Source organism: Pinus tabuliformis, chromosome J, assembly GCF_031772625.1.
Source record: "Pinus tabuliformis cultivar Carrire ecotype Pingquan chromosome J, CPIR1, whole genome shotgun sequence".
Taxonomy (NCBI): Eukaryota; Viridiplantae; Streptophyta; class Pinopsida; order Pinales; family Pinaceae; genus Pinus; species Pinus tabuliformis.
In genome coordinates, this window is record NC_142295.1 from 1,236,092,780 (window position 1) to 1,236,117,248 (window position 24,469).

At 39.5% G+C, this 24,469-nt stretch overlaps 1 protein-coding gene across 1 annotated transcript; it reads left to right on the forward strand.

Moving 5' to 3' along the window:
• The first annotated feature begins 20,353 nt into the window (after window positions 1–20,353).
• Window positions 20,354–22,788, forward strand: LOC149231635 (putative L-type lectin-domain containing receptor kinase S.5). The gene has a single exon (XM_089379255.1). The coding sequence runs from the start codon at window positions 20,642–20,644 to the stop codon at window positions 22,736–22,738; it is 2,097 nt and encodes a 698-aa protein (XP_089235381.1). The 5' UTR covers window positions 20,354–20,641; the 3' UTR covers window positions 22,739–22,788.
• Window positions 22,789–24,469: the final 1,681 nt, after the last annotated feature.

The following is a 24,469-nucleotide window of genomic DNA, read 5'->3' on the forward strand; positions in this document are numbered from 1 at the left end:
GTGCAAAATATATACTCTAAAATATTTTAATGCTTTAACTAATGCAAATGCCTATTTTTCCATAGTATTGTATTTCAAAGATGCATCTCTTAAATCTTTACTAAAGAATGCAATAGGCTATTCAGAGCCTTCACAATTTTTCTACAGTAAAACTGCTGCAATGGTGTGTTCAGAAGCAAAAGAGAAGATTATGAAATCTTTGGTAAAATTTGGGCTGATGAATATTGGCACTTTCGTCAATGCCTATTTAAGTAATTCAAAGGATTGTTTAGCCTCAATACTCCAATTTATTTCAGAGTCCTTTTTAAGCATGTTGGTTATGTTTCTAAGAAGTTCTTCCAGGTTAGGAATGAATCTCCTTAGGAAATTTATTTTACCAATAAAAGACTGAACCTCTCTGATGTTTCTTGGATGACTGATTTTTGTAATTGCTTCAATTCTATTGGGATCAATCCTAATTCCATCCTTGGAAATAATGTGACCAAGAATTTTTCCTTCCTCAAGGCCAAACAGCGTCTTTTTAGGATTGAGTGAGATGCCAAACCTTCTACATTTTTCAAACACTCTTCTTAGATGTTCAAAATGTTCCTCATCATTTTTAGAATAGACTGTAATGTCATCAAGATAAATCACAATAAAATGTCCAATTTCATCAGAAAAGGCAATAACCATTTCTCTTTGGAAAGTGGCTCGAGTGTTCATTAACCCAAAGGGAATTTTCACATACATGAAAGTGCCCCATGGTGTAGTGAAGGCAGTTTTATCCTGATCATCAAGGTGCACTAAGACTTGGTTATAACCTGAGAAACCATCTAATAAGGAAATCCTACTAGACCCTACTACCTTTTGCAATATATGATCCATTTTAGGTAACAAGTAGTTGTCTTTAAGGGATACCTTATTTAGATTTCTGAAATCAATACACAGTCTGATTTCTCCAATTTTCTTTCTAGTAGGGACAATGTTAGACACCCATTTAGAGTATCTAATAGGAAGTATAATTTTTGCATCATACATCCTTTTTACTTCTTTCTCAACCAAAGGCATTAAGACAGGATTGATCCTACGAAGTTTTTGCTTGAATGGTTTTTGATCTTCTTTGATTGGGATTTTGTGTTGTATGATACCGATACCATATGCTTTCAAATCCTCATAACTCCAGGAAAAGACATCTATGAATTATTTGAAAAGAGCTATATATTGTTGTTTTGTGATAATAGGCAGTGATTTTGAGAGTTTTATCATTTTGGGATTCTGTTCACTACCTATATTGCATTCTTCTATGTCTGCCCCTATGGGTTCCATTTTTGGCTTTTTTGCTACATCATTAAAATCAAAACTTTCTTCTAAAGGAGCTAGACCCCTTCACAGAACATTTTCTTTGAGCTGAAGTACTTCAAAATCTTCTTTTTCTGGGTCAATTTCATGTAATTCTAATTTATGCACATCTATATTTACATCTGAATCATCAAGTTGTTTATCTACACTAACATATTCAACAATCTGATTTTCTACTTTAGAGTCTAGAAATTCAATAATCTGATCTTCCTCTTCACAGTCTGAATCTATGCTATTGTCTTCATACTCCTCCTTGGATTGCAAAAAAAATTCAATCTGCTTATCACTTCCAAATACCTGCCAATGTCTCATATTATCAGGTACAGCAGGACAGTGTTTAACCTCCACTATATATTGTTTGTTTGGATGAGGCATTTGGCATGTGCTAGCTGAAAAAGATAAACCATTAGCCAATACATTTTGATTCCTTGGAATGAAAGAAAGGTCATATTCTTCAAAAGTTCTTAAAAATTCAAGGACAACATTCCTATAGTTTCTCAACCTAGGATGTTTTGCAGCATATTCTCCCTTGATCTGTTTAATAATTAATTCAGAATCTCCCTGAACAACAATTCTTTTAGCACCTAACTTCTTCAATAGTTGTAATCCTAAGAGAAGTGCCTCATATTCTACTATATTATTGGTGCAATGAAAATTGAGTTTATAGGAATGACCTTCTACATGATTGTCTCCTGGATTGGACACCCAAACACCTGCCCCTGAACCTACTTTGCTACAAGAGCCATCAAATCTCATGTTCCAAAAAGGTTCAGTTTCAGTGTTTTGTTGCACAATTAGAGTTTGATTTTCTTGTTTTTATTCAATATCATTTTCTTCCTAGGTGACCTGTGCATCAATTCCCTCATCACTATAAAGAATAAAAGAGTCAAGCTCAGAATGAACATAGTAGAGAGGGTAGTTATGTGGTTTATCTTGACTACTAACCATATACTTCATTAAGCTTTCCCTATGAAATCTTCTTTGTTGACCAAACTCTGGTATAGTGGCATAATTCATGTCCATTTGCAGGGTTCCTTGTAATTTTGATCCCCATGAGCGTGACAATAGCATGCCATACTTTGGGGGAATGTCTGCAACCACTATATCCATCACTAGAATCTTAGTAGGGATTTGGGCTAAAGAAACACACAGGTCATTGATAAGACCTAGGCACCTGACTCTGTTACAGTCAAAGGAATACAAATCTTTGTATTTCCTAGTGATGTCTAGTCCTAGCTTCTCGATGACTGCTATGGGCATTAAATATGAGCTCAGGTTGATCGTCACTCAAATTTACATCATCAGTTTCCTCCCCTATGTTTAATGCCTTGAGGACCTGAGTCCTGTATACATTCTTGCTGACTAATTCAGTTAAGGGGATAGAAATCTTCAACTTTGCAAGTTCATTTTCTATATTGAACGGTGTTTGATTTTTAAGCAGATTTGAAAAATCAGACTTATCAGCAATTAGTTTTGTGGCAAGTTCAGTTTGTTGGCTGGTAGAAGGTAGATCAGTTTGAGTATTTTTAGAAGTGGTACCAATGGTCCTTTTTGTAACAGGTTCTGGAGGCTTCTTTCCAAGAGTTTCTGTGGTTTTCTTAGGGGGGTTTTCTATTGTTTTCTTTGGATCAGAATCAGAGACCTTTTTGACAGGATTTTCAGCATTCTTTTTAGTTGCAGTATCTTGATTTTTCTTACTTCTAAGATTGTACTGCCTATGTACCTCCATTATTGCATTTTCAAATCCTTGTTTGTATTCCTTTGACTCTTCAGAATCCATTTCAGTCTGGGCTATAAGAAAAAGCTCTTGTTCCTCCTGAGTGAGGAAAAATGCTTCATCATCAGTAATCCCTAACAAATTAATTTGGTTATCATTCAAATCTTCTACAATATTCCATCATCATCTGTGTAATTTTCCTGAAAAGCGGGCTGAATCTATTGATCTGGTCCCTTTTGCTCTCTTTGTTTAATTTGGGGAGTATTTCTTCTAAAATTTTGGTTTTTGTTTTGTTGAACATTTTGGTTTTGACTTGTTTGATTTTTTTCATTAAGGTTCACTCTTTGCATCATTTGATTCACTACTCTGCCTAGGTTATCAATCTTATGGTCAACAACAAAAGTAGAAGGTTCTTGTTTTATGGTTACTCTGCGTTCGGACTTCAATTTGGATTTTTTGGCCAAGATGTTGGCTTCAACTTTAATTGCATTTCTTCCAAAGTTGTTGGGTCTCTTTCCCTAAGTTGATACTCCATATCTACATCGAAACCATCTAAAAAATCAATCAGGGCTAGACCAGGGGAGGGCTTGATGTCTTATGGGATGGCATTATAAACAGTATTGAATCTTTCACAATACTCTTCCACGGTTTCATTGCATTTTCTTTTTAACCTTTTGTATTCGTTTAGGAGTTGAAGTGGGTTCTTCTTGATCTTCCATCTAGCTAGAAAAGCTTGATGGAAAGCAGCAATATTGGCTATACTTCCTACAGGTAAACCCCTAAACCACTTCTTCACATCACCTCCTAAGCTCTAGGCAAACAATCTCATTTTAACATCTGCCTCATCCACTTCTTGGAGATCAAACACAACATTCATCCTATCTACGTGTTATTGGGTAGTGTAAGCACCCGTATTATCAAAGGTCATGATTTTGGATGGATAATCTACAGGCATTGCATTCAGCTGGCCTGGTAACACCAAGGGTGCATACCTTCCTACCATGACTGTCTTGGTAGACTGAGATGAGGATGGACCTAGTGGAGGTGTAGTTTGGATAACTACAGGGATAGTAGGTATAGTAGTTTGAGAAACCAGAGGTAGGGAAGTTGAAACTAGAGAATGAGTAGGACTGGGAGGGTGTAAATGTATAGACTGAGATGACTGACTAGACAAGGAGGTTGCTACAACAGTTAAAGCAGAGAATTCAACAGAGAGTTGAATGAAAGCTTCTTTTATAGCTTGGTCCAATACTGAAACCAGACCTTGTAATTTGGAAAACTGTTGTAAAGGTTCAATATCGGGATCTGATTCAAGGCCTTGGGCTTGGGAGATATACGGTTGCAGTATGGCTTTATCTATGACAGTTTGACCTATGAAAGCCTCAAACTTGGATCTAAACAAACTTTGCTAAAAAGGCAAATCAAATTCTAAGTCTTGTAAAGTTTCAAACTTCTCTGGAAGAGAATTTGATCTTGACAAAGGAGTATTTTCCAGAGGAGAATTGAATCTAGACAGGGGACTATTACTACCTTGACTCTCGGTAAAGCTTCTTTTTCTCACTAGTTTCTCAGGGTCATCTACAATTTTAGCAGAGTTGGGATCAGGATGAGATTGATCCAGATTTAAACAGGAACGCAACAAATTATAGATATAACCATGAATACACAGGTGCAGCAGAAATAATACTTCATTTCATTAATGTAAAATACTGAAATATGCTTACAAACAAAAATGGAAATAAACTAGCTAGGGTGATGGTAGCTTATCTTTGAGAAGAGATGTGGCTGCTACATGCCTTTGAACTATGTTAACAATGAGGATCAAAAGCCTATTTATTGTTGAGAAACAATGGAAAACCGTAAACATCCAAAAATCTAACCCTAGGAGATGAAGCGCCAAACTATGGGCCCCATTTTGGGTAAATTGGTACATCAACTTCCCGGGGTCGTAACTTTGGCATACGATCTCCGTTTGACACGCACAATATCTCGTTAGAAGTATCTATCCAAGGACTACAACTTTGGGAAGAGCAACATCAATCCATGGACCATGTTGCTCCCAGTTTTCCCAAGAAACGTCTAGGGCCTCAAAACAACTCCGAAAATTCAGGACCCGAAAAACTGCTAAAAATAGTAAATTGTGCTACAATTAAGGAAACTGAAAAACTGAAAGAAACAATGGTGGGGGTCCAAGTGGAATTGGTGGATGGCCACCAATATCCACCTCAATTAGAGATCTAGTATAAATTCTTCTCAGATCCAGGGTTATGAAAAATCATCACACAAAAATCAAAATCAAGATCTATAATCTAACAGATATCTACAAAAGCAACCTCAGATCATGTATTTCATATTGATATAGCAGTTTCTTACTAAAATACTGATATTCAAACCAGGGAATAATAACATTTTGGATTAAAATATATTCTTCCCCAGTATGGTCGCCACTATGTTATCGTTTTGTATTATTGAGGTTACGGGAGTAAATACATTGGACAACATCAAACCACTTTTAAATAATGGGATCTTGCCCTGCCAACTTTCAGAGAGGGCTCTCTCTTTATGATTTAACTTGGTTTTTAGGTTGATTTTGGGCTAGTTATGATTATGCTTGGTTGTTTGTTTGAATTTGGTTGATTGGTTGGCTGATCTGATCAAATCACTTTCTTTCCATTGGGTTATGGAGTCAAATAAAATTGGAATGCTGCAATTAAATTTCAAAGGAGTAATCATAGGGCAAGCTAGCTAGATTTACTGGATATTTTAAATTAAATTATGGAATGGAGAAAAGGTGTGATTCAGTAGGGATTGAGAAGCATTTAAGAATTTCTCAATCAGACTTTCAGAAGAAAACATACAGATTGTAAACGCAGTCCAAATAAGGTGTTCAAAAACATATCCTATTTTTCACATCTCCTGTTTTACAATTAGATTTCAAATGAATAACATAAGAAGAATAACAATGAAAACACAATTACAGTAGGAAAAACATCACCAATATTTCGTAACACAAGTATCCTGTGAAAATTCTTTTCATTAATGGTGCTCCAGCAACGTGAAAAAGGTACAGTGCTTGATAGAAAGAGTTACAATGTTCAGGGACCAACCCTCAATACTTCGACAGAATGAAGTATTTAAACAAAATTTACAAAAAGATTACAATTAATGCCTCAGTGACATGGCATTCTATTATTGACTTTGAACTAACAGAAATGAAATAATGTGATCAAAAGGAATGAATCTGGTGAAGTGATCTGGACATTTGGCACTGCTTTGGAGGAGAATAGTTGTTGAGTGGCCACTATTCGGGTGCTGCGCTGGTGAAGTTGACCTGTCTTCTAATCCTGGAATTCACACAACTTATCCCACTACTCCTCATCTAGAATGGAAATTTTTTCTACCTTGCGGTATATCTCATCTACCTCAGTATACTGAGCAAAAGTAGGTTTTACTGCAAATTTGTGTTTTATCTCATGTTGGATCAAACTCATGTTGTTGATAGCTTCATAAAACGCTCTCCCTGTCAAAGTACTTTTGGTGTGGGAAGACTTGGTTGTGTCCTTTGCAATGTCTTGAAGCTTCTTCTTGTAGTCTTCCCTAGTCATTAATTTGTCATTGATCACAAATAAAGAAGGCAGACCTTTCTTGTTCAATGCATATATTCTAGTGAAAAACATGTTAACTGCTACCTCCAGAGTGTGACATTTCTCTATCAGTTGTACAACCAAGTTCTTCTTTGTTAAAACTTTCTTTACTTCCAGGATCATTTCTATTATGTCATCTACTCCCAAATTGTCTAGCTCATATCTATTTTTGGAATTGAGGAAATTTATTATGCGTTGGCTATGTTAGTCATTTCTCCCAATTCAGCATTGATAGTAGAAATGGTTTGTTTGGCTTTCTCAATCAACTCCTTTTGCTCGAATATAATCTGGATACATGGCCAGATTTCATCTATTTCTTCAATGATATTATTCCATATAATCTCTTTGACTTGGGCCAATGTGTAACCAATAGAAGACTTAGGTGTTGATTTCCTCCATATTTCTATCTGGTTTTGAGCTCTTTGTATCTCTGCTGCATGAAAAGTCTCAGTCTTTGTCTGATGATCTTCTAGAAGATTTACTTGAGCCTGTAACCTTTTGATTTCTTTAGTCTGGAGAGACATGTTCTATACTGCATTTGCCAACTGATCATCATCTACCCTTGTGCTTGTTGTAGAAGATGTGGTTGTAGGAATGGATGTGATAGGGAGTGCTTCTAGAGGGACAACAACCATTTTGGCAGCTTTCTCATTTTCTTTAATCATCTTCTCCATCTTTGTCTCCATTTGGTTCAACTGTGTACTCTTCTCCATGATGAGCTTCATCCTGTCTGCCTTTTGAGTCTCTGTTTCTTCAATGTCCTTGGCTAGAGGATCCTCTGTAGTTGGTAACTTCAATTTCTTCATTAATGTTGTTATGTCTAAATTATTTTTCCTTACCATCTCTTCAGCATCATTGGTGTTTGCAACATTATAACTTACTTTGATCACCAAGTCCTCCAAAGTTTTGATCCTAGTGTCTTTGGCAAGTGCAGAGACTTTTTCCATCTTCAATTATGATTGAACATTGACTAATATATCCTGCAATTTAGATAAACTCATAGCAATGTTATTGACAGTGGAGAAAATAATTTCCCCTATCTGCGTATGCATCTTCATCTGGTCAATGGGATGTACTTCTTTCACATAAAATTCAAATGTTGTCTTCTTGTAGTTTGATGCTATCTTGGGCTGGGGAACCTGTGCTTAGAGAAATGCCATTTGCATTTTTCCTTTCTCTGAATCAAAGGCTGAAAACAACCTGCCTTGAGAAATGGAAGTCTGCTTTTAGAACTAATTGTAGGTGTTGATCTTCAAGGCCTTATTCCTCACTTTAATCTCTTTAAAAATATCCAATATCCTTTTTTTGTCTCCCATGTGGTAGATGTGCTGGTATGCATAATCTGTTGTTGATCTTTTGAAGCCATGGAGGTAGTGGGAGACAATGTGGTCTGATCACCTACTAATGAGGAAACAAATGGCTCATTAGTCGTGATAAATTTCTCCTGGTCTAAATCCTTGCTAAGGCTTCATTTTGAACTGAGTTTGGCCTTCTTCCTATACATGGTTTTGAAACCTTCACTAAAAATTTCTGTCCCTGAAGGGGGCTCTTCTTCTCTACTTCTCTTTGTTATTTTCTCCTACATGGTAGGAGTATGTACCATGGAGGATGACACTAGCTGCTCCTCTACCTCTTTTAGGGTGTTGTCAGTCCATTCTAGCTGGTTTTTATACTTCTCTATCTTTGGTCTGGTTGTGTGAAATAAGCAGTAGATTTTTTTCTACTCTTAACTTAAAAATGACCCCCAATGGATAATATGGCCAGGTGAAGCTAAGGCTGAACTGCATCTCTTTCAGTAGCTTATCTTCTTCTTCCCCTGCTGCCTTGTTGTTGCAAATGAAAGGCCCTATCTGTGTTTTAATTTTGAATTGGGACTTCTTCTTGGCAGCTACAAAGTGGATCTCATCCATATTGAGAATTGTCCTTATGTACTCTAGAGAAAAATCCTCATTGGGAGGAATTTAGGCAGCTTGTAAGGTGCAAGCTCACACCCAAATATTCTCAATTTTGTATAATTATGATAGAGGTACCAATCCCCTATCTAGACTTGGTCTCATAGCTACAAAACCTTTCTAATTTCCTCACTGATCCTTGGCTCTGTCCTGCTACCTAAGAGACTAATTGTTGGATGCAAAAACATCTCTATTAACTGTTTGTAAGAGTATTCTTTTTGTTCCTTCATCACCAGTGTAGTCCAGAAGATGACCAACTAATATTTCCTTCTTCACCGAGATTTTATAAAGAAATCTTGATGCTGTCTCCCTCAAAATATAAGAACATATAAATTAACATGGAAGCATACTTGAATACCTCCTCAGTCTGGAATTTGATAAACTGCTCATGAATAGAATATGCAAGAAATTGGCTAAAGTTAAACATGATGGAGGGCTGAGAATCAGCAAGGAAAATGGACAGGAATCCTATGATGGCCTCATCTACCCACTGATCTGAATAATAGCCAAGGAGGTAAGAGATGATTGTGATAATTTTCTTGGCTCCCTCAGGGAAAATAGAGGACAGATAGGGAGGATTTTTCTTTGGCAATGGGGCATCTTCTGTTAAGAAAAGCTCAAGGGTTTTGGTCCTCTTAGAAAAATCCAATTTCTGGTACAATTCAACAAGTGCTTCATAGGAAAAGGGGGTGGCATTCTCTACTGTAGGGGCTTGCATCATCTGGTCTATAGCTTGAGCAGTGATAATGAACAAAATTTCTCTAGTGGGAGCAATGATGGCTCTTTGGATTGGGAAATAACATGCATGACGCTTCCTAACAAATTATGCAGTGTTGTGGGTACGGGGAAAAATATAGTGGGGAAAATTGGATTCCCATTGTTGAATGTCATCAGATTTATCTATATATTTGTCCTCGAGCCATCAATACATCTCAAAAAGGTCAAATTCGAAGAGAGTTTCATGGATCTTATAGTCTCTATCTACCAAAGGGATGTGGTGGAAATCAATGGGAGGATGGATCAGAGGACTCACAGGTTCCTCTGGTCCCTTGTCTTTTGGAGGCATCTTCAGATAAGGCTATGGACAATGGTGAAAACTGGATTACAGGTTTAAGTACATAGAGAGGACTTAGGATTGGCGGACAAAAACAGAGGTAATAGCCTGGAACTGAGTGAGCGGGAAATGTTCCCAGCCTGGTGAAGTGTTTGTAATTTGGAATGGTACACCTGTAACAGAGCGATAGCAGTGGCAATGTAAAAACTCAATAACCGGTTAATGATCAAAAGGAGGGATTATATAACACTTTGGTTTTCCCGTTGATGGTGGCGCGGGTCCGTTGAATTAACGGTTAAGCGAATGTGATTGGCGGAGCCAACGAGAAAATGACATGGTGGAAGGTGAGTGGCAGGAGCACAACAGATAGAGGATTGGTTTCGGGAGGTGGAGAAACTTCTTTCTGGGGGTGGGGGAGGTAGTTAATGGTTTCGCCTGAGGGCAATGCGAATTAATGTAATGTTGACATGTAGCGGCAGGCGCAGTTTCTGATACTGTCCATTTGGACCCCCACCCCTCTGATGGTAAAGTTCGGATGGTGAGGGAGGACCGAAATACGTTGTGGGACGTTGGATCTTGGGAGGTGGGTGCGGATGGGGGGATAGGTGGCGAAGGGTCAATGTGACGTGACAGGGCACTTGGTGGGGTCAGAGGAAATTAATTTAATTCATAGTAGGGGAATAGTTGAGGTGTATGGTGGGGTAACAAAACTTAGGAATATGTGGGTGGACGAAAATATGAGCAGAGGGTGACTTTGGGGGATTAAAACTTAGGAATAGGGGATTAATACACCAAAAATTAATTGATATATTAAACTTTAGAATAAAACTTTAATCCTTTGTCTTTTTCTTCTGCACATGAAAATAATACTTGAGATTTGACTTTAGGATAAAATCTTCATGCTTTTCCTCTAACCACCATAGTGCTTCTACCTACCCTTTTGCATTCCATTCTTTTTCTAAGCTAACATTTTCTCTTCTTGCTTTGTAGGGTGCACTTAAGCTAGCAGACCCAAATCATTTTTATTTTATTTCTAAGCTACTATAAATGTTTTAATTATTAATATAATATAATGTTATTTGATAATAAACCAGAAATATTTATATAATTAAAAAAAAAAAATATTAGCATTGCAAATTTATTTTAATTTTAAAATTTTAAAAATAAATTATTTATTTTACATGTTTTACTATAAATGTTTTAAATATTAATATAATATAATGTTATTTGATATTAAATCAGAAATATTTATATAATTAAAAAAAACTATTATCTTTTTTTTGTTGAAGCAAGAGTCGTACCTTCTTTATCATTAGATCGGAAAATAAATTACATAAAATACAACAGTCCACGAGGAACTGTGGACCAAGGAAAAACTATTCTCTTAAAACCAAGGGCACCGAGCTAAGGGCAAAAACCTCGAACCCTGCAAACAAAACCGAATACCCTCAAAAGACAGACAGTGTTGAGGCCATACGATCTTCCCACAGAAATCCGACGGACGAGATTCAATTCGGACCGGCAACAAGCACACACTTTAAATTTAGAATCGGACCCGAAGAGGAAAAAGGTACCAATTTAAAAGGATTTCGGGTCCAAATGGGGGAATAACCCTCAAACATATAGAACACGCGAAAATCATCAATTCCCGCCATGAAATGGAACAAGCACAGAATATATTCCTCATCCGGACTTGCATCCTTAATCTCAACCATCAAATCTCCTCGCTCGATCCAACGACGGAGGAATATGTCGCAGTACCTAGAAGCATGGCGATTAACTACTTGGACCCACCTACATGCTCGTTTATTCCTGACCGTAGATCCACCTTGCTTGATCCGACGACTGAGGATCATATCGCACGGGTCTAAAGCACCGATAATATTGTGCGATGAGGGCGGTATTCATTCCCTCCCCTTGGCCACGTGTAGCTTGGTGAGTGGAATCGCTCCCATTTCAGAAAAACCGCTTCCAGCTTGAAAGGCCTGCGATAAACCATATACCACCCCGAGAGCGGTATTGTGTCCATAGAAAGAAAACCGGGGGTATTAAGGCCGCTGAGAAAGCCCGGATTTCGGCCCCTCGCACCATCCCCTCTACGCCAGTACATGAACCAATGTAAAATGATACTCCATCCATCTGGCCAACCACCCGAGAAACAGAGTCTGCCGAGCAACTTTCTCCAGAAATCTCTGTGTTTGAACTTACCAGGGTTGCGGAGGCCGACAGTGGCCTGCATCCCACAAAAGACCAGACTGTGGAAAAAACAACAATTCATAATGAATCCAAATCATCTAGACCCCGCCTCCATGGCTCTGTTTCGAAACACCATCCTGTCTTCATCCGCCTGGTCGTGACAATGTGCCTTTAGTCTATTCTGAGGCATCTCTTGCCAACCCATCGCGACCCTGCTTTCGGTACAAAGCACTCCTTGATTGGCCAGAATATCCACCAGTTTATTGGCCGTCCTTCACACATGGTTAAAACTTACTGTACGAAGGCACAGGAGGTGAAGCTGGATCCGTTGAAAGACCTGGATCAGCCTCCAGTGTTTTGAGACTTTCTTCGGCTCCGTGCCACAACTAATTCTCTTGACCGAGTTAATGATTAACTCAAAATCAGCTTCGACAATCACATTTTGGCGATTATCCTGCTCCAGGAAATCTAAACATTGCTCCAGAGCCATTAATTCCGCCATATTGTTAGTGGCTCTTCCTAAATGGCAATGGAAGATGAAAAGGATACTTCCGTTTTCATCCCTTAACACCCCTCCAAAGCCAGCAGTACCCGGGTTGCCTTTTGAAGCCCCATCAATGTTGTATTTCAAAAAACCTTGAGGGGGAGGATGCCAGTAATCCTGCTCAGTATCCATTTTCATTACCTTCCTATCCAGGCCCTGAGGAATAAGCCCCTGCATACCCAACTGACGGAGTATCCGCATTTCAGCTTCTGAAGGTGGATTCTTAGGGGGATTTCACACTATAGTGCCAACTGTCTCCTTAAGCTGTTTTAAGATCTGCTCAAAAAGGCGTTGGGAGGGTCTCTTTTCATTTTTTAAGATTCTGTTGTTCCTTTCTTTCCAGACATTCCATATAATGAAGCTTGGCGTAAGAGCCCAAGCTGAGCCAAGAAATTCATAATCAGAAAAGTTTCGTCTCCAGTTGTTTAGGGTATTGATAATACTCCCTCTGTCCCTGTCGGTCTATTGGAAAATGGTGGCAAAAGTATCCCACAACCTGGAGGTGAAGATGCAATTATTGAGAAGGTGCTCCATTGTTTCCTCTTGGGCCTCACAGAGCTGGCATCTGGAAGGCCCCAGAACACCCCTCTTCCGAATGTTATCCCAAGTCAGAATTTTCTTATGATGAACCAGCCACATGAAGAGTTTAATCTTCATCCAACCTTGATGCCTCCATAGGTTCTGCCAAATCCTATCCGGAACATGTGAATCCAGCTCAAGGAGTATGCGTTTTGCCTCCTTAAGATTAAAGGTACCCTCATTATTGTTGCCCCATCTAAGTTGGTCATGCCCCCTTGTCACTAAAATCTTCCTTTGTTCCAACATTTTCATAAGAGCCTCTGCTTTTGCTTTCAAGGGGTTGTCATCCCTGTAATCAATGTTCCTCTAGGTTCTCCATTTTCCTGCACTGTTGGTTTGATCCCAAAAATATTTTACCTTAGATAACCCTTTGGTATCTGTCTCTTTCTTGAGGTCCAAAAAGTCCTCTTTTAACAGTGTAGGTTCTTGTTGCCATTTATCCTCCCAAAATAAAGCAAGATCTCCCTCTCTGATTTCCCAGAAGCTGTTTTTTTGTACTAAGCCTCTATTCTCCCAGGCCTTATTCCAAATGTGTGAGCCCTTTATACTTCCAGACATCCTTATGTGATCATTAATTTGCCAAGTGCTGGCATATTTTTCTTTCCAGATACTAGCCCACTGAGCCTTTGGGTCTTTTACCCAACGCCACCATAATTTTGCCCCTAAAGCTCTGCTTAGAACCTCTGGATCATCCAATCCAAGACCCCCATGGTTTTTAGGTTTGCAAATTTTTTCCGAGGCTACCAAGGCCCATTTCTTTCTTTCCTCCCCCTTACCCCAAAGAAAGTCTCTTTGAATGGTTCTGAATTGTTGCAAGACTCCTTTTGGTGCTGGGAGTGCTGATAGCATGAAAACTGGGATTGATTGAAGAACAACCTTTGTAAGCACCAACCTACCAGCCAAGTTTAAAGATCTAATAGTCCATTTCCTGATTTTATCTTGCATCTTATTAATCACCGGCTCCCAAATGCTCTTGTGCAAAGGTTTAGCAATTAGAGGAACTCCCAAATATTTTGAAGGGAGGACATCCCTTTGAAAGCCCAGAATTCTGGAGATATTCCTCTGAATAACAATATTGGTATTAAAGAAAAAAATCTTAGATTTGGAAAGATTAACTTCCATACCTGTAGCCATGGAAAAGTCACTCAGGATTTGTTTATACACAAGAGCTTCTTTGACCGTGGGGATTCCCTACAGCATGGTATCATCAACAAATTGTTGATGAGTCAAGGCCTGTCCATTCTCAGAAAGTTGGAGACCCTTGATCTTGCCAACTTCTTTTGCATGCTTGATAGATCGACCAAGTCCTTCCATCATGAGGATGAAGAGAAAGGGAGAGAGCGGATCTCCCTGCCTGAGGCCTCTTGAAGGAATAAAAGTCTCGGAGGGAGAACCATTAACCAATATTGAAAAGCTGGAAGAAGTTACCAGGGCCATGACCCATCTAACCCAGTTATGATCAAACCCAAAAGCAATAAGAACCCTCCTGATATAGGTCCAATTCAACTTATCATAAGCTTTGGCTAGGTCCAATTGCATGATCATTCCAGCCTTCCTATTGCTAGTCAATGAGTGCACCACCTCATGCGCTTGAATGATGTTATTGAGAATTTGTCTGCCTTCCACATAACCAGATTGTTCCACAGAAACTAGAGTAGGAAGAAGAGGTTTGAGTCTATTGGCAACAACCTTGGATATTATCTTGTATACCACATTGCACAAAGCTATGGGTCTAAACATGTCTGGAGTTTGAGCATTGTCCTGTTTAGGGATCAGGGAGATGAAGGAGGTATTGAGCACCTTCAAAATAGTTCTATTCATCCTGGAATCTTCCACTACATTCAGAATATCCTGTTTAACAATATTCCAGCAAGCTTTAAAGAAATCCACATTGAAACCATTAGGGCCTGGCGCTTTACCATTCTGCATTTCTTTGATGACCTCACTAACCTCCTCTTCAGTCACTGGCCTATTAAGGTTGAAATTATCCTCTCTAGACACCAGCCTAGGTATATGTCTTGTTAAGTCCCTGATGAAATGCTCTCTATCTGAAATGGTTTCCTTTGCTATACCTCGAAAGTGCTGAACTAACACAGCTTCTATATCTTCATGGGAATTAAGAAGATGCCCTCCCTCATCCTTGATCGAAGAGATTCTATTATGAGCTCTATTTGCCATGGTGGATCTATGGAAAAATCTAGTGTTTCGCTCTCCTTCTTTTAGCCATTGAACTCTAGATTTTTGTCTCCAAAATATTTCCTCTTGTTTACATAAATTCTCCCAGTCTTGCTGATGTTTGGTGGCTTGATCATTTCTGACTTTATCAAAGCCATCCGTGATAAGGGCTTGGTTGAGTTCCTGCATTTTATCTTCAACATATTTTTTTGCTTCAAAAATATTGCCAAATTCATTCTTGTTCCAATCTTTAAGCCTGAGCTTGATGTGCTTTAGTCTTTTGTGTAGAAGGAACATTCTTGTACCTTGAATATGCAAATCTTTTGACCACCAATTTGCAATGTTGCTGATGAAATCTGGGTGGGTGAGCCAGATATTCTCAAATCTAAAAGGTCTATTCCTGGGGGTACCAATGCCCTGAACCTCCAGTTGAACCGGCCAGTGATCTGAGCCTCCAAAGGGGAGAATTCTCGCTATCATTTCCTTGTCGATGAGCATAAGGTCCTCTGAGATTATGAATCTGTCTAACTTTGAGGCTACTTGAGACTCTCCTCCTCTTTTATTGTTCCAAGTAAAGAGACCATTACTCGTATCAATGTCAACTAGCTTCATATTATCTATAAAAGTTTGAAATGCTAAAGAGTCTTTGCTTAGAGTTCTGGTTCCCCCTTTTTTCTCCAAAAGTGATTTGATCATGTTGAAGTCCCCACCCATGATCCATGGTATTCCTGCATGTCTGTCTCTGAGATCCACAAGAGAATCTAGAAACCTGAGTTTATCATCCATTCTTTGAGGGCCATAAACATTCGTGACCAGATAAGTCTCCCTATCTCCCATAGGTTGAATAACCACTGATAAATAATTCCTAGATGCCTTAGCATTTATTATGCCAATCTTTTGGGGGTTCCAAAGAGTGAGTATGCCTCCTGCTGTATTCTCTGCTTTGACTTCTAGAAACTCAAATCGATTGAGCCATTTGCTATATATTTCTTTTATTTTTTGAATGGAACATTTAGTTTCCTAGATGAAGATCATATCTGAAGCTTCTTGTTTCATTCTATTACTAAGTAATCTTTGTTTTCTTTTACTACCAAGACCCATGATATTCCAAGATGTGAACTTCATTACTAAAGATTTGTAAAGGAGTAGCTGGTTAGGTCTTTCATCTTATCTGAATCTATCATTAGCTTTCCACATTCCATCAATAGCTCATTTTGCTTTTTCTTGCCTCTTTTCTTTCCTGGGTTTCTAGGTGCTAATCCTGGTGTGGTTTTCATAGTTTTCACACCTTCGTTACTTTGCCTTTCAGTGTTTCTTTTCCTTTCCAACCCTTTAGCCTGAGTTTTCCATATGAACAACTGTTGTACTCTATTGAAATCTTCTTGAGGTAACGAGTCTACCACTCCCATGGTTCCCTATTTCATGAACCCTTCCAGATCTAGGTGTTCTCTATCAAGAATCTCCTGTACTTCGTAATCCTCCATTTCCATCTCACTCTGGGTCATTTCCTGGTCCAACTCCAGTTCTACATCGCTCATCATAATCTCTTTTTGTTTATTAAAACCCTGTATTTGTTCACAGTCTTCTTCTTTCTCCTTCTCCACTGGACTTCCTTCCATTGCCTGATCTACTTTTGTTAATGCTTCTTCTTCTTCGAGTACTTGGAACCTGTTCTGACTGGCCTGTTGCCCTTCTGTTTGATGTTGCTTTGGCCCCCTTTTGCCCCTTTTTCCTCTATGTACCACTTTGTGAAAGCTTTCAGTGTCTTTCATTGTGTTAGCTTTACTCTTGTTCTCTATTTTACTGAGAGGGCAGTCTCTGAATAGGTGCCCATGCTCATGGCATCTGCGGCATCTAAATGGAATATGTTCATAATCTACTGTTTGCACCCATTCTTCATCAAAAACTTCCAAGATTACCTCATCCAGTAGAGCTCCAGAGAGATCCATCTCCACACATATTCTTGCAAATGATGTGTATTTTCCCCTTCTGGTGGCCTTAGAAGCTTTGACAAAACGCCCTAATTTATTTCCTATGGTAGATAACGATTCTGTTTGCCAGTAATCAAGAGGTAGAGAGTAGAGTCTTACCTAGACCAGAACCGAAGTAAAAGTCTCACGCTCCGGGACAAAATTCATTATCCATGGCCGCATATAGAGGCCTGCTGCTGCATAGAAATAAAGCCCTCCTTCAAACACTTTGTCTTTATCTTCAATATTTGTAAAGACCACAATGAAGAATCCCTTTGACCCAAGATGTAGGTCTATGCTTCCTTTTAGTTTCTAGTGGTATTTATTCCATGTCTGTAAAGCTTTTTTAGTGGGCCATAATCCCATGAATTTACATATGATTGCATATGTCCGCATGTGGTCCCTATGCGCCTGCAGAGCAAGATAATTTAAAACTATTCTAAGTGTGACCTCAGCTTTGGGTTTACATGGTCCCTTTTGAGCGTTGTCCTTTGTTCCCTGTTCCTTGTCTTCTTCCTCATTTTCTTTTGTGCTATTATTCTCCCTTAATTTGGTATCATCTTGCTCCTCTTCAATGTTCCATTTCCCTTCTTCTAAAGGACCTCTGTCATTTTCTATTGATTTCTTACCTCGGCTGGCCATGGCCTGCTTGTAAGAGGGAGTGGAGCTCCCTCCTTTGCACCCTTCCATGGAGTTCAACACCTACAGAACCCTGGAAACCCTAGCTGTTCGTCTGCCTCTTCACCAGTTCATCATGGAGACTGTCCGACCACTAAAAAAAAAAAAACTATTATCATCACAAATTTATTTTAATTTTAAAATTTGAAAAATAAATTATTTATTTTACTTGTTTTATTATAAATGTTTTTTTGTTTTTTTCACGTGTGGTTCACCTACACCCACGGGGTGGCCACTTGTGGTCACTGGCCGCTACGTTCACAGAAATATCTTAGCTTGATCAAACCTAACCCCAAGGGCTTCCGGGAGAATTGACCCACAGCTAAGGACTTATTTAACCAATTGAACTAACTCTTAGGGCTTTTTATTATAAATGTTTTAATTATTAATATAGTTGATATATTTTATCTTTTCAAATTTATCATTTTTTTTAATACTATTAATATAGACATGTAAATATATATAGACATTATAAACACATTTATTATTTTTTGACAAAATTTATTTTCTCAAATGGTTAACTATAATATAATGTTATTTGATACTAAACCAGAAATATTTGTATAATTAAAAAAAACCTATTATCATTACAATTTATTTTGGTTTTAAAATTTTACAAGTTTTAAAATTTTAGAAATAATTTATTTATTTTACATGTTTTACTATAAATATTCTAACTATTAATATAATATAATGTTATGGGATACTAAAGCATAAATATTTATACTAAAAAATATATATATTTATCACCACACATTTATTTTAATTTTAAATTTTTAAAAATAATTTATTTATTTGACTTGTTTTATTATAAATGTTTTAATTATTAATATGATGATATATTTTATCTTTTCAAATTTATCAATTTTTTTTTAACAATTATTAATATAAACATATAAATATATATCAATCACATTTAAGTATTAGGGGGGTTACGCAGTGCATTATATTAGATATGATATCTAATATCTAATATAATGCACTGCGTAACCCCCCTAATACTTAAATTCAAAAAGAGTGAAGGGATCTCTACTTGAATGGTTCATGAGGCACAATACTTGCTAAGGTTTTGCAAATGGGGTAGCAAGCTAAGTGGGCTTGATTGTGGGGAAAACTCCACAGTTAAGCGTGCTTGAGCCAGAGGAGATCTGGGATGGGTGACCTCCCGGGAAGTCCTGGATGGGTGATGTAAGGCCTTCGGGCGCGAACGCATTTGGGCGCCGGACGAGACGGGCATGCACGATGGGTGCACGGGCGGGCGACGGGCGCGCTGGCGCACCGACTGGCGCGGGCGCACGGGCGGGCGCGGCTACACGGAGGTGCGACAATAGAAGCGACGAACGGTGCGACGAAAATGACTAAGGCATAAGTGTATGCGATGAACACTTATACCCTTGTGCGTGGAGCGACCATGTGGGCAGGCCGACTTATGGAAGGACGCACGCAGGGGTGTATTGAGGCTGTTTTGGGGGTCGGCTGGAGAGCCACCGCCCACACTACCCACACGCAGAGATGTGTATATATAACCAAACGATGAGGATCATTTGGACATCAACGCAGCTTGACAACTTCGCATAGTTCGAGGAGGACAAGAAAGAAGTGTGCAGATTGGGTTGGAGTGCGCATAGCTCATGCACATTACTCTTGGGCGCAGTTTTGGGTGTTACTTGGAGCCGGTTGTGGGTTGGACAAGGTTGTCTTGTGTGCAGATTTGTGTTGGACTTGACAAGGATGTCTTGGTGACTCGGGTGAGCACTCATCCTTTGTGCAAGGTGTGCACATGTTATTGTAAAACGCTGATTTGCCTATATTGTAAAAGATTCTAAGTATCGGCTTGGAGCTTGCCAAGCATTACTTGTAAGATTGTATTATGAAGAAAGATTGATTATAATATATATTGTCGGGCAGACTTGTTCGGGAATTGCCCCTCCCCTTTATACTGTGCAATTGTTGTTCTCTTTTATAATTGCTGTGGATAATGAATGAGTATGGGTGTTCATTGGTATAAAGGATAAACATAATTTTACTTGGTTGCGAAACACAAACTAAGTAAGGACAAGTGAATTAGGCATAGTCCATGAATGTTAGTATTGGTGAAAAGAAAGTGTTCGGTGCTGCCGCACCTCGCTATAAGCGGTTGGAAGACTACCGCAGGTGTAGGGGCGTGACAAGTGACCTCCCGGGAAGTCCTGGTTACCGGGTGCAAGCCCCAGAAGTGATGATTGAAGCTATGTGATTTATTTCACTAATTTCAATTCCACTTCTACCTCTCATGGAAATGCTCATACGTGAATGACTTACTTAACGCAGTTGAATCCCAAAATAATATCTAATATAATGTATAATTATTAATATAAACTTGTAAATATATATCAACCACATTTATTAATATAATTATAACTTAATTAAAAACGATACAAGATCTATATTCCTCCACGTACAACGAAATGTTCTTGGCTTTAACTCTGGCTGACCCGTATGGTCGCGGACGCGCATGGTGCAAGGAGTCTTGTAGACCATATTGAACCCAGCTACAGATGGAACCTGGTATACTGCTGTACCATCCTCATTTTGGTCCTCGCAATCTATATAATGAAGGCTTGAGAGTATAATTCTTCTTGCAGACTATATACTTGAGAGTTGAGGAATTATTTTGTGTAGGAGTAGATTCCGTTACTTATTCATGGCACATCTATTAAAGCAATTTAATTGATGTCCTGCACATCAACAATCTGACGGCAGACGAAAATTCAGCTATCCTCCTTGACTGTTTCTTTGGATTTGAGAAACTATCATGGTACATGCTTTGGCTCTGCTCTTTCAAGTCCTGTATGTCTTCTCCCTTGCAGTGTCCAGTGGAATTCCTGTAAATTTCTCTTTCCCAACATTCAACAACAGCAGCAACAGTCAGCTCTTATACATGGGAAATGCTTCGGTTTCTTCTTCACATGGTTACATCGATCTCACTCCATCGCCAAACACTACCTCTGGCGTTTCGTCGAATGAGACGGATCAATATTCCAAGATGCAGTACTGCATAGGAAGGGTTCTCTACCCTGAACCTATCACAGTCTGGCCGGCAACATTTACGACCACCTTCACCATCGTCATACGCAACATCACCGAATCCAGTGGCGACGGTCTGGCCTTCATAATAGTCCCCAACAAAAAACCCTTTCTGGCAGACAGCACTGGACAGTATATGGGTTTATTCGATGGATCGACATACCTAAACACAACGAATCAGCTGGCCATTGAATTCGACACCTACAAGAACGGCATATTAGATCCCGATGCTAACCATGTCGGCATAGATGTCAAGAGCCTCATCTCCGACGCAACAGCCAATCTGGGACTTAACGGAATCATCATGAAGTCAGGGAGGCCTATAAGGGTTCGAATCCATTACGATGGCTGGTACAAAACCCTGCAAATACACGCCGCCTATGCAGACCGACCAATTTCCTACGCAAGCATCTTGAACTACACAATCGAGCTGTCAAAAGCCGTTCCGCGATCAGCCTACGTTGGATTTTCTGCGGCAACGGGGGTTCTTTTTGAGATTCACCGCATTTTGGACTGGAATTTCAGTTCGGTTAGTTTGCCTGAATCGTCTCTGAATATAACGTCAGGAAGATCCAGAAGCAGGGCCCTAAAGCTCAGCCTCCTTGTCGGTTCCATTGCCATAGGAAGCGTGTTGTTGGGGTTATTGGCGTGGTTCGTCCTTAAGACTCTAAAACGAAGAAGAGGTGCAGGGAATATGTCAGAAGGGGGGCTGAGCGGGGAACTAGCGATGATAGAGGACCGATCGGCAGCCTCTCCCTATGCTCCTCGCCGGTTCTTCTACAAAGTGCTGTTGGAAGCGACAAAGAACTTCAGCGAGACGGAACTGCTCGGAAACGGTGGCTTTGGGAGCGTTTACAAGGGCAGTCTTGAAGACCGAGAAGGGACCAGGGCACTTGTCGCAGTGAAGAGAATCTCCGCTGGTTCAAGACAGGGGGAGAGGGAATTCATGTCGGAAATCAGTACCATAGGCCGACTTCGACACAGGAACTTGGTGCGACTCCAAGGGTGGTGCCACGAACGCGACGAGCTACTGCTCGTCTACGACTACATGCCCAACGGGAGCCTCGACAAGATCATCTTCAGGCAGCCAGGGGATGAACAGCAGAATCAGCATCAGCCCCCTTTGGATTGGGTTCGGAGGCACAGAATCTTATGCGGGCTGGCTTCGGCGTTGCTGTACCTTCACGAAGAATGGGAGCAAAGAGTCGTCCACCGGGACGTTAAACCCAGCAATATTATGCTCGACGGGGACTTCAATCCCCGACTGGGTGACTTCGGCCTCGCTCGGCTTATTGAACACGACGACACATCTCTGGCTGTCAGTACCAAGCTGGCGGGAACGCCTGGTTATTGGGCCCCCGAGTGCGGCTACACAGGAAGAGCGACTGCAGAGTCGGATGTTTTCAGTTTTGGGGTCTGCATGTTGGAGGTGGCCAGCGGGAGGCGGGTTGTGCAGCGAAATCCGCAATTAACAGAGGATAATTTGATGGATTGGATATGGAGGCTTTACGGGCAGGGAAGAGTTATCGAGGCGGCTGATCCCAGATTGAATGGTGAATTTCACGAAGAGGAGATGAAACGAGCATTGATTTTGGGCCTTGCTTGCTCACATCCGGATCCCCAGCTACGACCTTCAATCAGACAAGCATTGCAGGTCCTCATAAATCCCAATGAAGAGTTGATGCTGCTTCCTTCTTCGAGGCCAATGGCCATATATGTTGTTTTGCCGCCCCTAGCCCCACATAATTCTCGCTCCACTTTATCCTATTCAAATGACGTTGGTCGCGCGTCCTCTTCGGACTCCACCCTACGTCATGGTAGATAGAGGTGAAAGTCGTCCGAATGATCATATCAGAGTGCTGTGAAATTCAAACAGAGTATCAGCTTGGGCTTCATGGAATCATGTAGGAAAAGACATCAAATGTTTTTGAATTATGATTCGAGCTAATAGGTTCATGCTATTTTTTAATTCATGCTATTTTCTTATTTTACTTTACCCTATGAGCGCTCCAGTCTAGGCTCATTGTGGTCACTGGTGGACATCCATCTCCTTAGGGCACAACTTTCATGTGCGGATGGTTCTAGAGATGAAGTAAGCTATCATAGACTGTACAGGACAATAAATTTAACTACTTAAATGTTTGGGTTCCTCATGAGGGTTGAAGTTATACATTTACTGCTGTATTGAGCGTACAGGCGAATAAATTAAATTACAGAGTTACATTTTTGGGGTTGGCAGCAGGCTCGTAGTTCTATATTTAATAAATTAAATTACAAAGAGTTAAATGTTTGGGTTGGGCAGGAGGCTTGGAGTTTAATGTTTATTTATCTAGTTTGGTTTTACAAATACATAAATCTAAAATATAACAAGTTTGCAAGCAGATGGTAAATATATATGGAGTTGTTTATAGTGCGAATGTTTTGGAGTTTTTGGTGTCGGAAATTGGTGGAAAAATTTGAAGTGAAATCTTGATTTGTATTATTTAAACTAGTTTTTGACTGTGTATATAAATTCAGCAACATGAAAAATTCTTAAAGCACTTTTATTGTGCAGGATTTATCTATCGATCTTGTGATTTCAATGAATTCAGACCAGATTTTAGAGAGATTAAACTGGAAAAATCCACATGAAATACACAAGAAATCCACCTGAAAAACTTCTAAAAAAATTGCAAAAAACAACTCCAATATATATAAAGAGGGGGTTACATTACAAAACGACGGTGGGTGGTAGATCTTGTCCTGAATTACCGTATCTAAGCATCAAGGAAGCCAACATCATTGGCTGGATAACACTTTCCTATTTGTATTGTACAACTAGAGCTTTTGGGAAGCTTCAACATTGACTTTGCACCAGGATTACTTATTTAAGCAACCACATTTGGGAAGAAGGCAGCATCATGGGCTGGATAACTCTGTTAATTACGTGGCACCAAGCGGCTAAGTGGGATACATGGTATGGAGCTATAAATCGATTTACTGCTGATACATGCCACGTGAGTGATTGATAAGTTCGTATCCCTGTCATTAAGTTATACAGAGAATTGCCACAAGTACGCCGGAACAGTCTTAGTCATGGCTGCTGAACATGGTAAGCTGTTTACTTAGTGGTATACTGGTAAGCTCTGTTATTCTAGGGTCTATGAACACCCTATACCCACTGAGGTAAGCGGGTAGTTAAAGTTATCTGCACATAGCCTGAGCTAAAAGTTTTGAATCTATTGCTAGCTCGTGGAGCGTAATTCACATAAAGGTGAATATACTCTCGAGCTAAGTGCACGGGCATTCATCTACACCTTGAATTATAGCCGAGCTTGCATCGATCTACATCTTGAATTCAGTCTAGTTGCACACAAAAATATTAAAAGATCGAATAAAAGAAGACTGGCGACTCATCTTTTACTCATTGAAAAGAACAAACTGTTCAGTACTTTAGATTCAATAATCCCTGGTCTGATTATAAAACAGCTACAATTTGACAGGCAAAAAATGTGGAAAACCCCAAAGAACAATCTTCATTGTTACAAAAACGTGAAGAAAGTCCCAAAATCTAAGG